The sequence below is a fragment of the Hetaerina americana genome, unplaced genomic scaffold (assembly GCF_022747635.1).
Source record: "Hetaerina americana unplaced genomic scaffold, ioHetAmer1.1.p SCAF_7, whole genome shotgun sequence".
NCBI lineage: Eukaryota > Metazoa > Arthropoda > Insecta > Odonata > Calopterygidae > Hetaerina > Hetaerina americana.
The window spans coordinates 66,593,695-66,608,648 of record NW_027287316.1 but is presented as its reverse complement, the minus strand read 5'-3'; the positions used below and the strand labels follow the sequence as shown (position 1 = coordinate 66,608,648).

The following is a 14,954-nucleotide window of genomic DNA, read 5'->3' as shown; positions in this document are numbered from 1 at the left end:
TATCGGCCAAGGCAGGTTATTAATAGACCCAATACCTAAGATTTGGTGAATTTCTCAGACAAATTACATATGACCTGATGGAATATTATTAATTTATCGTATGTGATTTTTTTCTTAACCCTGTAGAATAAAGCGATATGTGATATTTAAAGTGCAATTGAAATTTTAACGTTATTCACCAAGGATGTCTGTGATGGGTTAAACTTGGGGGTCCTCATTTATCTTTCTTCTTATTAATATCCTGCGGGCGAAATTAACACATGCAAGCGTAGTCAGTACTTCAGCATGAGTTCTCATACCTCATAAGTAGGAAAACTGGTGCCGTCTCGATAATATTCTGTATTGTAGGGATATATAGTTTATTCTCCTTTTCCCACCTTGCGATTCAAAAATTAATGGTTTGACAGTATTCGATCGACCTATCGCTGTTCAACTGATATTGCTGATAATATGAGCGGAAGCAGTTTGTTTGTAGCGGAAGTAGTCGTTCGATATATCGATGATGAATCATTTAACTGTTTTGTAAGGAGACTGCTAATGTTGACGCAAAATGTTGCGCAGAGTGCAAAAATCACTAGTACAATCGGAAGTCAAAGAATTGAAGTATTAAAGTATTCGATTATGTAAATTTACATTCAGTGCCTGTCTCAATTATTGCAATACAATTTCGTGAAGTCTTATCTTGTAGTAATCATGGCCGATAATGAGGCATTGTCGGGGGAGGAAACAGAAAAGCTTCTACAATTTCAGGTTAGCCTATTCTAAAAACACCTACCCTTGCTTCAAAAGAATACCGTTTCTGCCTGCCAAATAGAATAGAGTTGCAATTGATTCGTGGTATTCAATGTCTACCTTGTAGTGTCAACTCGTAATTTTAATTATTTATCCATCCCAATACTACGGGTTTTATTTGATCTTTTACTCCTAATCATTATATTATTTTCCTTGAAGTCATATCCTCTGGTTACTTTCGTAATAAATGAATAGTAAGTGCTGGAACATGGGGATAATACATTCGACATTTTCGTTATATGAAGGTACTATTATTTTCCAAAGTAATTGTGTATGGAAGCGAGCGTTATCAAACGGAAATATTATTTTCTTAAGTCATTATTTATGGAAGCGAGGATTATTTGCAACGACTCGAAGGATAAATTCTGTTATCTTTGATGATAAATGGTGCCGAAAATATTTTAATAAAGAACGTAAACATTTTCTTTTTGCTCATCACCAGATGTTTGCCACAAGATAAACGGGACGGGAATGCATATTTTCTATCCGAATAAGATATTCTACATTCATTTATCTACCGAGTTGTGCCTCCAAACTATTTGTAACTGGTAAACATCTTGAATCGAGCACAACGAACGGAATGAGTAAGCATTCCTTTCTATCGGTGCTAGATGACGCGTAGTTCTTCATTGACTTATGGCTGGCGAAGTTTAGTTAAACCATCCCAAAACACTTAGATTTCTGTTGTGATTGAATTTGATGTCTCTGTTTTCTTCAATAAATGTTGGCATATTGCAGGAATTAAGTGGCATTGATGATATGTCAGTATGCCGTGAAGTTCTTCAGCGTCACTCATGGGATTTGGAAGTGGCTGTTCAAGACCAGCTGAACATGAGGGAAGGGCGACCGTCTGTGTTCTTTTCATCCAGAGAAGTAAGTTTGTTGGATTGTTCACGTCTTCATTCAATTCGAGATACCATATCTTGTACCCAGGATGACTGCAAAGATTGCTTTAGTTAACTCAGACCCTTGTTTCGTTTGTGCCAGAGAGAAAACCCCACTCCTGTGATAGATGCTGTAGGGTCCAGTCCCAATAGGAACATTGTTCCAGTGAGGGCATTTCCAGCTGGTTCATGGTGGCGATGGGGTGAAGCAGCAGGGGAGACAAGGAGAAGGGGTGGCATCACAGGATTCATAACTGGACTCTTCTCATTCGTTTTCCGTCTTTGCTATGGCACTATTGCATCAATTTTATTTTCTGCTGTAAACTTGTTTAGGCCTGATCCTCGTTTATGTAAGTAAATACCTCATCACCCCAGTATACCGTTTGTACGTATACATTTTCAAAGCTTTTATTTTCGTAATATTTTAATTATATCGAGGAAACAAGGTCGAATGACCTAAAGCTACTTTCTAAGGGCGTTGGCAATACATCTGTATTTTACTTACCTGGTCTTTTCATGTGTTATCTTACAAAGTAAAAAGTTTCAACTGGCCCAAGACTAGAATGATTATTGTTCAATCAATGTCAGTCATCTCTACGACTGAACTGCACCTGAAAAGAATTAATTGTCACCTTATTAAGAGTTCAGGGCAAGATGATGGAGAGTTAGGTTTGACAGGTTTGGAAAGTGGGGTAAGACAGGTGCCCATTATCACCTGTGCTTTTTAATGCATTTTATGAGGAAACAGTAAATGAGGCATAGGAAGAACTGGAGACAGAAATAAAAGTAGTTTGGGAATTCATAAATCACCTCATAGGTTTGCCGGCCATCAAAATTTTAGTTTGCCACTAACGCAAAGGGTTTAGAAATTTGCTGAGTGCATTGGGAAGTGAATGAGAATTTATGTAAACAAAACGAAATTTATGAATTATAAATATATGAATTGTAATAAAAGAATTGCATTAATCAAAGAAGCTTTCACAAGGAGGGAAATGATGGTAAAGGCATTGAGTAAGGATGTTAAGAAAAGGCTGGTTAAAACATTGATGTTTTTGTGGGATACCTTTTGTCCGATTCATAGTCTTGTGCTGAGCCATTAGCCTTCTGCATTTTATACCACGATTTCACATTCATTTGCAAATAGGACTGCACTGCATTTTAGCTTACTACTCCAACTTTAGGCAATTTGATGTGGCCAGATGTTCTCAATATGTCTGTAATGGCAAGACGGCAATCTAAAGGAATAGCATTCATATACATTCGGAAACTTGGGATCAAGTTTTGAAAACTTTTCGAAAAAAGTACACATTACTAGTTTCATGAGTACTAATATGAGTAAATATTGTTTTTCACTTAATATTTGATTGTGTGATCATCCCTCATGATGAATAAATCAAAATCTACCTGTGATATCCCTAAACCAAATTTTTAATTTAATCACCCTACCTTATTCATTATGACATTATATAGTAGTCCTACCTCCTTCTACTCTATTGCAATGAGCATATTGTTTGTGTTTAGTCTTTGGCCTTAGATATTGATATTTCATTTTCCTCAGCTTGTGGAACAAATGAGAAAGGAGTGGTAAGTTTTTCTCACCAGTGTTGTTTTTCTTTCCCCAGTTGGCTCTGATCCTGTTACTGATGTCGCTGCCTTTGTCACAGAATTCGAAAGTAATTTTGGGCCGGTGCACCCTGTGTTCTTTCGAGGCTCATATTCTGATGCATTAGCTCATGCAAAACGCGATCTTCGCTTTCTAATAGTCTATCTACATTCACCTCAGCACCAGGACACTCCAACATTCTGCCGGTAGTATTTTTATATTGTTTATTGCTCACTAGTGCTCACAATCAAGAATAATTTCAGGCCTTAATTGAAAAAGTAACAGATTTGACAACCTCGAAAATCTAAAATTTTGCCTAGTATTCTGTTCATCTTATGTTCCATATGTTAAGAGTATTCCTCTGAAAAAATTTTGTCAATTTACCTTAGATGTACAAGTACATGGGTGATGGGTCTTTTAGTACCTCTGCAAGCTTTTATTATACACTGAAATGTACTTAAGGTGTTGTCAAGCTGGTGGTTTATACCTGTGTTAAAGAAGCCATGGATGTATGAATTTTTTGTGATGTTTCATAATATTGATTAGTATTATCAGCTTTGTGCCATAAGTTAAAAAATTCAGTATGCTCTAATTAACCTTAAACATTGATTATGCTAAAATATTGTGCTCACATTATTCCATTATGTCAGCACTAACTTTCTAGTGAAATGTAAATCCAATGTTTGTTTTGTTATAAATATTTCTAGGTCTACTTTAGGAGACCAAGAGTTTGTGGCCTTTGTTGATTCTCAGGCCCTCTTCTGGGGCTGCTCGGTCACTACCCCAGAAGGTTATCGAGTTGCTCTAATGCTCAGAGAATGCTCATATCCTTTCCTTGCTCTGCTCGTCCTGCGGGATTCTAGGATGACTGTTGTGGGAAGGTATGAAACTACCATACTAGATATACATGATATGAATTCATCAGAGGTACATTTAGGATGAATAGTTAAAAATAACTTGCTTTATTTAGGCTCGAAGGTGCAGCTGGTCCTCAGGAACTGATTGCAACATTGCAGGAGCTCATGTCTGAAAATGAGGCATCACTGATTGCTGCCAGAGCTGATAGGTGTGTAAATCTTTCTTATTTTTTTGCTTCAGTTGTTGTTTATTATAAAACAGTGAAGTGGAATACACTCCTCGTACATGCAAGAGGATTTTATCCTTGCAATCCATGTGTTGAGTAATCAATGTTTATTTTTAATCCTGGATAACCTTCTAGAGGTCACACAAAGCAAATGCTGTTTCAAAGATAAGAGGATAATGCCTTCCCAAACACATCTTGGAAAATTGGTATTTTAGTGCCAAAATTAATAATTATATACATTTTAAAAATTCTCTCATTTGGCATGTAATGTGCCATTTTTTTCAGTTTCAGTTTGTCAAAATTTAGATAGAGGCATTATTTACTGATATTTTATGTTAATGTCAAGCCCATTATATGTTCCTATACATCCCAGATTCAGAAACTTGTCATTTTTGTCTCCACGCTGTACTTGGTGATTTCCTAGTTGTCAAATACAGTTGACCTGTGAAAGTCACTACTACTTGTTCAACATTGACTTCTGGCTAATTGATTATTTCTTAATATTTTTGCCATTTTCTCGCGTGTTCCTTAATTGCTATGAAGAGAACGTCCTGTATTTAAAAATTTAATTCTTGCTGTGTCACATTTCGTATGAAATCTTGGTACGAGTGAACAGTTAATAAACCTCATTGATTTCCTATTTTTTTTAGCTTTCCCCTTTTTATCCGACTGTTATATTTTGCTATTAATGAAACATTAAATTCAGTGAACTTCTTTTCTGTCTTCATGACTTTTTTGTTTCCAAACTGAGTGGATATAATGTTTTTTATTTAAGCATGCTACGAGGGTCGCTACGTAAGTTTTGAGATACATAAAACTAAGAAACTTGAAATAATTTTGATAGTGATATTTTCTCGAAATACTCACCACGACATCATACATCTTCTCATTCTCAGAAACCACTTCTCAAAACTTCCACTTTGTTTACTCCACTCATTTTCTTGAAGTGCTGAAAATTCACTTTTGTAAGCTTCAATGGCTTCTTCAGGACTGGAGAACCTCCTTCCACGTATGCAATTTTTGACTGCATGGAACAGGAAATAATCACATGGGGCCAGGTCAGGACTGCAAGGTGGGTGAGTCATTAGTTTAACCCCTATGGACTCCAGAAACTGAATTGTAAGGTGTGCGCAAATGCATTGTCATGGTTGAGGATGATTCCCTGCAGTCCTGTCTTCAGCTGCCATTCTTAAAGCTTTCCATAAACGTTTGGTTGGCATACTCTTTTATGTACCATTAGCAGTAACAATTATTTCTTCTTCCAGGAGAACAATTAGTAAGTGACTGCTTTTGGAGAAGTAAGTTGTAACCATTTTCTTTCTGAAGCATCAAGGTCGTTCATTTTTGTAGCTGGATGTTCGTCAGGAAAAATCCCTACAGTCAACTGACGCTTATTTTTAGAATCAAACTGATAAGTCCACGTTTCATCACCAGTAACTATGTTCGAAACACTCCGAGAGTTGCTGCTGTCGAATCTTCCATTCAACATTTAGGTGATTTTGTGCCTCTGTCAAACTGTGAGGCACTCATTTAGATTAAACTTTCCTGACTCAAAGATTTTCGTGCAGGATTGTGGAAACTTCTGGCGATTTTTTCTGTAGTGATGCCTAAATATCCTTAAATATCACAAGATTGTTTTCATGCACCAGTTTTTCCAAAGTGGCTATGTTTTCCTCTTTCACTGAAGTCGCCGGAAGCCTGCTCTTCACCTTGTCTTTCAACAAAGTTTGATCTCTTCTAAATTCTTGAAACCATCAAAAAGCTGTCACATAGGAAGGAGCAAGCTCCGCTTCAAACGATCTAGGCTTTCAGATTCATTTAAGCAAATTTAATAATCATGAACAATCATTGCTGGAAAGTGCTCTCATACCAGCTCCATTCTCACAACACCTGCATGTCATGTAAACAGAAACAATGGGAAGACTTGCTTTGTGACAGCGATAAGCCGAGCAAATGGCAACTTTCACGCATTACTTGGAAAGAATGCCACCAGTGACCCTCGTATGACCTGTAACATGATGAAAAAATACTCAACTGATACCTTTTTAAGCCTGAAACTTCATTAAATTGACCTCCACAGTGAGTGGTAACATTTTGTTTGTTTTATCCATTCCCAGGAATGAACGCAGTTTCACGCAGACCTTGCGGCGTCAACAAGATGAAGCATACGAGGAATCTTTGAGAGCAGACCGTGAGAAGGAACGGAGGAGAAAGGAGGAGAGGGAGAGAATAGAGGAGGAAATGAGACTAAAAGAAGAGGCCATCCGTGAGGAGCAGAAGAGGATAGAGGTGAGGCCAGTGGATTTATTGGGAGGCTATAAAACATGGTGCAGGAGGATATTGTAAACCCAAGGGGATTACATTCCCTTTCATTATCTGCCCCATCTCACTGGAATACACCTGATTCATTGTGATGCAATAGTGTATTTGCGTGATTAGTGGGTAAAGTGACTGGATTTGGCAAAAATATGGAAAAGTGTGCTGTTAAATAAAATGAAAATTGTACATCAACATGATGAAGGATAAACATTATTTTAGATATTTTTGTACCTTGCAAGCCACAGTCGGACAGAGTCTTTCTGACCTCTTATCGTTCGTGGAAAAAATGACATCTTAAATCTATCTATTCTACTCTTAATTTCTATAATTTTATTGACATGATGTCTCATGCTGTAGTATGATGGGGGTAATAATACAGGGTGCAGCAACATAACTTGCTTTTTTATAAAGCAAAACCCCTATAAAAAAAGGAAGTTATGTTCAAGGTATCCTTCAAATTTATGCAACAGATTTAGTGTGTAATTAAACCTTTGCTCCATGATTGATTCCCAGCCAAGCTCCTCTATGCTGCATACAATCCTATTCAACAATCAATCCAACTTCGAGAGGATCCCATATTTTATCAGCACATTCTAAATGAGGCCTAACTAGATAACATTTCTCTTTGACTTTTTCATCTCATTTATCCAGTACTCTTCTTTTAAATCCTAACTTTTTGTTAGCTTGTCCACATATTCCCTGAATATGTTGTCATCCAGGAGAGGTTGAGTGGAGGTAACTCCTTGGTATTTAATCGAGTCTATACATTCCATTTCGGTGTTCCCAATTCAGTAGGTGTTCAGAATTTTTTAAAATTTAATTCTAATTGCCAAGTGTTGTACCAGCATTGTAATGCTTTTAGGTCATTTGATAAAGCTGCTGTGTCCCCAAGATCAGGGATTTCACGGTAAACCACTGCATCGTTGGTAAATAAACGTATCTCACTAGTGACTACGGAGTCCTAGGAGTACGGAGTAATGTCGTTAACGTAAAGTGGGAATAAAGGATGTCCGATAACACTCCTGGGGAACACCAGAAGTGACTTCTACTGCATTTGAGCTAACTCCATCAAAAACTACTCTTTGTACCTGACCATCCAAAAAGTCTTTAATCCAACCCTGGATATTTTTATCTATGCCATATGCTACTAGCTTGGCGCGTAGTTTACTATGAGGTACTTTGTCGAAGGCTTTCTTAAAATCTAGACAACTCGCATCCGCTGGAACATTGCTCTCTCCCTAAGTAAGAATATCATGAACAAAAAGTGCAAGTTGCGTCTCGCAGGATCTACCTTTTCGAAAACCGTGCTTATTTTTCATTAATAACTCATTATTATCGAGGTGTCTCATGATCGAAATAGCAACTTTATTTTTCATGGCCTTGCACGATATGAATGTGAGGGAAATAGGTCAGTAAATGCTTGGTTCCTCCTTGTCTCAGTTTTTAAATATTGGTGTTATGTTAGCCATTTTCCAATCTCTGGGAACCTTATGATCTATCAGCGACTTTTTAATTATGATTTCTAGATATGGTGCAATTTTTGACACTAGTTACTTAATTTCATGAGCAAGTATTTGATCCGGCCCGGAGGATTTATTAGGCTTAACATTTTTCAGCAAGTATTCTATTCCGTTTCATGAGATTTCAATTTTGGGCATTGGTTGGTCGGTTGGCTTGATTTGGTAAGCTATCAGAGACATTTGGTAAGACATTGGGGAAGATGTTAGAAAGAAGTAATTTAATAAGTTGGCCTTTTCCAAACTGCTGTTTACTCCTTCCCCTTTATAATATTTGAGAGAATCAACTGTTGACTTATTTTCTTGGTCCTTTCTGGCATACGACCAAAATGCTTTTGGATTCTCTTTCAAATTTTCCTCTAAACTTTTCCTTTTGAATTTGCTCTACGCTTTCCAAAATTCCTTCTTGGCATTCTCCCTAAATATCATAGGTGATCTTATTCCTTTTGTTGCTAAAGATTTCATCCCTAATATTTTTCCTCGTTGTACAGTTGAGGTTCTATGTGATCTGTAGTTCATTTGCTGGGAATGACCTTCTTGACTGCTGATTGTGTGATCTCCAGGAAGTGATTCCACTTATCCTCAATATTTCGGTGTTTACTATCTTTCTTAAAACTAGCAAAATGATTGAGTAGCATGCACTTTAGGCCATTACAGTCCCCTTCTTTAAACAAGTAAATTTTCCTTTTATAGTTTCTATAGTTAAGACTTTTTTGGGTATGTTCATTGCTAAAAAATCGAAATTATTATCCGTGCAGATGTTCAAACTTTAAATCTTATTTTCTTGCATCCGGCTTTACAGTTCTGCTGACAGAACTGCCATTCAGGGCTTACTGACTCTCATTTGTTTATCTCCAAAGAAATCAAGAGTACACATCATCACAGTCTACTGTTTCCATGTGGCACTGCTGCAAGGATGAAAATATAGTTTTCTGCCAGCTCATACAGATGGGATTCAATGGAGGGGTAACAGGATCGTGAAATTCTTTCTTAAATCCTAGAAAAGTATAAGTTCAATAGAATTTTGTGTCACGATGATTATGGATATTTTGAGCATTGAGCCTTAGCACTCCCCTCTAAGTTGTTAAGTAAGATCCTTCTAAGAGATTTTCATTTGCGAGGGTTAATACTGATAATAACAGCGTCTTATGCACAATCATGGAATTACCTGAATATATTAATTGCAACATTAGAGCACTCTGGTAAATATGATTGTTTCTTATGTATGAAGGTTTCTAATGTGAGTCTCATCCTTGGTGGTGATTTTTATTTGTTGAAACAGGGAGATTTTGTTAAGTAAAATATTCACCTTGTGTAATCGAATTATTGGGAAACTATACTACTGTAAATGTCCTGAAGTTGATTTCCTTATGTGTATTAAAAACTATTGTTTAATATTATTTCATTATTGCTTGCTTTCAGGAAATACGGCGTCAGAAAATTGATTGGGCCACAAGGGTTCCAGAAGAGCCGTCAGCTGATGATCCAGAGGCTGTTCACGTGGTCATTAAGTTGCCTACTGGCAAGAGGTTAGAGAGGAGATTCAGGTTAAGGCATACCCTGCAGGTAAATTTGGCATATCTGAAGTTCCTCCTTTTTGAAGTGCATGATTCAGTTGACATGCTCACATCATATTATAAGATAACCATAAATGGATTATAGATGCGTTCATTATGGAACAGTAACTTTGTAAGTAAAAAGAGACCATTTTTCCCTGCACTAGGATGTGCAAAGTGTTCAGTCGTATGTATCATCATTCACTCTCTTCATATGGAATCTGGTTTAAGTCCAGGTTTAATTTGTTTGAAATTTCATGTGTGAATGGATTATAGATGCGTTCATTATGGAACAGTAACTTTGTAAGTAAAAAGAGACCATTTTTCCCTGCACTAGGATGTGCAAAGTGTTCAGTCATATGTATCATCATTCACTCTCTTCATATGGAATCTGGTTTAAGTCCAGGTTTAATTTGTTTGAAATTTCATGTGTGAACCAATGATATCATCAACATCTACTTTCAACATTGGCCATTTCAATACAATGCAAGGCAAGTCGTATTTACAAATTCCGTTCCCCTAAGGATGGAAACAAATTCTACTGAAGGGCAGAACTACTTAAAAAGAACTGTAGTGCTATGTAGTAAATGTTTTTTTTTTGGATTAAATTCATGCAGAGAATTAAGCTTTAGATGCCTCCAATATCCTACTTCTTTTTACATTCTTCTACTTTTGTCTGCCACCTTCCTTTTTTCTTGGGCTTAAGAAAATAATCCTTGACTTAACGAGTGGTGGTCAGGTTTTGAAATTTCACCTGTGAATGATATTTCCACAGGTAAAGATTAATGATTTTTTTTTTATTTTCCAGTCCCTTTACTACTACGTCTTCTGCCACCCTGAGTCTCCTGATAGTTTCGAGATAGCCACCAATTTCCCAAAAAAAGTACTTCAGTGTATGCCTACAGAAAGTATGCCAAGTGTTCAGACATTAGAGGAAGCAGGTCTTCGCCGTGGTGAGGTTCTCTTTGTGTACGACCTTGAGGCGTGATGTTTTAGTGAAGCATGGCATTTAAAATGGCAGTATCAAGTAATAAGAAGAGTGACTGTGCGATGCACATCCCTGAAAGAAGTGTCCTTGGCCGACCTAGCCAGCAAACATGTGTGTGTGTTTGTGTGCGTGCATATGTGATCATTCATTTCTTGCATTTTTTGGACTTAAAAAATTTAATTCATTCGAAGGAAGAAATAAATCTGCAGAAGTTGCTTGACAATCTCCAAAGTTAACGCATCATTTTGAAAACTTTGGGTGTATTGTTTCTCTCCTATGCCACAACTTTTAGTCTTGAGGTGCAATACGATATTTTATTAAATGTCTTGTGTCTAAAATATAAAGTTTATAGCTTTTTTAAAGGCTATGACATTGATGGAGAATAAAATGAATCTTTATCTTGATCACAACTATCCTATGTGAAATCCAAGTTCTTGAATAAATGAAGTTTTTTGGCAATAATGCCACCAAATGCAACAATGCTAGTTTTTTTCCGGTTTTGGCAAACTTCTGCAATAGGTCCATTTTTTGTCAATTATTTCTGTGTTATTCTTGGTTGTTAAGTGTGCTCAATTCTCTCTCTCTCTGGGATGTAAATTGTCTATTGAAGTTTCTTCGTGAATCTTGTCAAAACTATTAAGTGTGTTTCTAGTTTATAACTTTCATGAATCATATTTTTCAGGATTAGTGTTCTTTTTATATGCAATTTTTTATTCTTGGTGTTTACTCTCTTTATGTTCTACAAATTGATCCCCATTTATGGAGACTGCTATTTCTTACTAGGTGATGCATTTGTAAAAACTCATCTTTCTTGTAGCCTTGAAATAAAAACTGAAAGCTCAGTAATTGGTCAATTATAAGATTTTATAGCTCCATTGAAAATTATTACCTCCTCCTAATCCTCCTCCAATATTTTTTAGACGTCTTCATTTAATGGTGCTTTTCAAATGTTCGAAGCAAATGCAATTACCGTATTTTCCCATCAATAACACTCACCTTATGCATAACGCGCACCCAGAACTTAGTAGTTACCATGAATTTGTATAGATACCGTGCGCCCATGGCTTCATAGTTATCTTGGATGTATATAGATGCTGCACATCTGTATTTACATATATACTTATATATGTTTTGGACCAACACAGTCAAAGTAATAGGGACGTAAGGAGAAGAATTGTGCTAGGCAAAGAGGCTTACACAAGCAGGGAGTTGATGACGGGGACGTTGAGTAAGGATGTAAAGAAAAGACTCGTAAAAACTTTGATATGGAGCTTAGCTATGTACGAAATGTGGTCATTGAAGCAGGAGGATAGATGTAGACTGGAGGCTTTTGAAATGTCGGTGTGGAGAAGAATGGAGAAGGTGAAATGGACAGAGAAGAAAACAAATGAGGAAGTACTTGGTATGGTGGGCGAAGAGAGGGAATTGTTGGGAGAAATCCTATGAAGAGGGTATTGACTGGCAGCGGGATGTTGAAGACTGTGATAGAGGAGAGAATGCTAGGCAAACGAGGAAAGGGAAGGAACAGGATAGGGATGTTGGACGGGATGAAGGGAGGACAAAAGTACTCAGAGATGAAGAGGGACATAATGTACAGTAGGATGCTGTGTTTTGCTAGGGGTCACGTATTAATTTGAGCTATGTCCATCCAAAACCTACCTTAACCAGTAGATTACCTAATAATATCACCTAGAGAAGAAACTGTTTAACTGTAAACACCCCCTGTTGAACAAAGTGGAATACTGGTTTCGATACGTAGACGATATACTGTGCCTATGGACGGGAACCACAAGACAACTTAATAACTTCTTACACCTCCTCAATTCCCTAAACGACAACATTATATTCACACTGGAAGTGCAAGAAAATCAGAAAATTAGTTTCCTCGACCTTACCGTGTCCATTGAAAACGGAAAACATGCCTTTACCATCTTCCGTAAGCCAACCTGCACAGAACAAGTCATACACGCCTCATCTAAACACGCAATAAACCAAAAATTGGCAGCATTTCATAGCATGCTACACAGAGCACTCAGCATACCACTGTCTAACGAAGAACTCACGAAAGAAATATCCCTCATCAAACAAATAGCTATCAATAACGGCTACACTGAGACATTAATTGACACATTATTAGACAAAAAACGAAAAAAGTTAGCCATAAAACAGTTTTACACTCCCCCTCCACCCACCGAAAAAGAAAAATGGCGACGTATTAGATATTTAGGTCCTACCTCCGGAAAAATAGGCAAACTCCTTAAAGACCTTAACATAAGACCGGCATATTACAGTGAAAACAATATGATGAACCTGCTCCCCAAAGTGAAGGACTCCACTAACAAGTTGGACTAAAGTGGAGTCTACAGCTTGGAGTGCGCGGACTGCGCGGCATCCTACATAGGACAAACGGGAAGGAGCCTCCGCGTCCGGGCAGCGGAACATCAGCGGGACTTCAGTACCAAAAAAGGGAATTCCCAATTTGCAGCTCACCTCATCAGCGCAGGCCACAACGCAGACTTCATACCAAAGCTACTACACAAAGAGGAGAAAGGAAAGAGGTTGGACATCAAGGAACAATTGGAGATCTTAACCGCCTTAAGGGAGAAGAAAACATTAACAAACGACCACCTCTTTCCCTTCCATTCCCCTCTCCTGGACATTCCACAACTCATCCCTAATGACGCCTACGGCCATCTACCCCCCTGCGAATAACCGTCCCTCCATAATCCTTCCCTAGCCCCCGCTACTCACAGTCAACCACTCTCACCCACTCTGACCGCCCCCACCCAGGCAGCGCGTCAGTTTCCCCCCCCCCCACCCACCCAACCCACACCAACTTGGACTAGTATATATATGTGTGAAAAAAGAATATTTTCTTTGTACGTTCCTGAAGATGCTACAGTGTAGCGAAACTAGTAGAAAATAAATAAGTTATTTTATATGGAAGCTGCAAAGTTATTTCTGAAACTCCTGTTCGCAATGGATTTCCACAAAGTCTCGGGCTCAACCATCAGTCACTTCTTCAGCATTAGTTACGATTTTTGTTACAAAATGTCATTTAGTTCCTCTGTTATGTATCATATTTCTCAGCTGCCAAGACTTTTTTTACTCCAAAATGTGCTCTAAAATAAGCCTGCATCTTATGGGCAGAGGGTAAACGGGTATAGCTTCGACCTATAATATGTAAGCGGACTTGCAAGAAAAAACACTAGGTATTTTTTCTTACATCAGGCATAGAAAATGGATACCTTGATTATAAAATTTTGATAAAATCACTGTTTTGAGCCAGCAGCCAGCTTTAATTTTCCTTGAAAGTACTTCCTAAAAACTTACCAAATAAAGCTACAAGGATGTTGTCCCTCTGCTAATACAAAACCTCTCTCGAATAAACTGCGAGTAAAAGTACCTTTACATTCATGTGATCCTCGACGTCCACAGCTTGAGGAACATGTTAAGAACTGAATAATAAATCACAGGAAGAACAGGATTACAGTCGCAACAAACTGAACTGAATCAAGAAAAATGATCTATGCATACACACCAGTACTACAATATCACAAAAACTGCCTCATTTATAAAAAAGAAGGGTTAAAAGGCACAACTCATGACATCATGATGATAGGAATAATAAAACGGCTTGTGTTCATGATTATTTGAAAATTTTCCAGCAGAAAGTTAAAAGTCACAATCCTTTTTAAAACTGTGGAATTAGCAATGCATTACATGGAAGTGAAGACGACACCATGTATCAGAAAGATCACATGGTGTATCATTCTTTCCGACATTTTTTGATGAGCAAGATCTTCATCTAAGAATAGATTCTTTTTCCAGAATTTTGCATTAATTTTCTAGGAAATGCATATTCCTCAACTCTATAGTCAACGACTTGTGATTATAAGAGAATTTCTCATTCAAATGGAGAACTTAAGATTCTTCACAAATTCACATATTTCAAGCATGCAGGTTATGCACCTAATAACACAATGACACTGGCAACTGTTCTTCACGTCATATGTATCATTGAAGTCCATCATTACTACCTCACAACCATTACTTGTTGATCGAAACATGCAACCTCCTGAAAAACTGTAAATATACCATGAAAAATGATATTTTTCACTAGTCAAGATGATGGGCACAACCTGCACTCCAAAGGGATGAATTGTTGAAAAACCAAGATAATTCCACAAGGTCAAAAACTCAGCCATAAC

General features: G+C 37.4%; 1 protein-coding gene across 1 annotated transcript; it reads left to right on the top strand.

The window, feature by feature from the left end:
- Positions 1–503: 503 nt before the first annotated feature.
- Positions 504–11,590, top strand: Faf2 (Fas-associated factor 2). The gene is made up of 9 exons (XM_071595549.1): positions 504–750; positions 1,531–1,665; positions 1,780–2,026; positions 3,299–3,485; positions 3,987–4,160; positions 4,250–4,345; positions 6,481–6,652; positions 9,622–9,765; positions 10,564–11,590. The coding sequence occupies exons 1-9, from the start codon at positions 694–696 to the stop codon at positions 10,741–10,743; spliced, it is 1,392 nt and encodes a 463-aa protein (XP_071451650.1). The 5' UTR covers positions 504–693; the 3' UTR covers positions 10,744–11,590.
- Positions 11,591–14,954: the final 3,364 nt, after the last annotated feature.

What these genes read in the sequence shown, in the direction of transcription:
- Faf2 (XM_071595549.1), top strand. Translation starts at nt 694, where the DNA reads ATGGCCGATAATGAGGCATTGTCGGGGGAGGAAACAGAAAAGCTTCTA. An exon ending in AAAAGCTTCTACAATTTCAG is followed by an intron (nt 751 to 1,530) that starts GTTAGCCTATTC and finishes GGCATATTGCAG; the next exon opens with GAATTAAGTGGCATTGATGA. An exon ending in TAGGCCTGATCCTCGTTTAT is followed by an intron (nt 2,027 to 3,298) that starts GTAAGTAAATAC and finishes TTCTTTCCCCAG; the next exon opens with TTGGCTCTGATCCTGTTACT.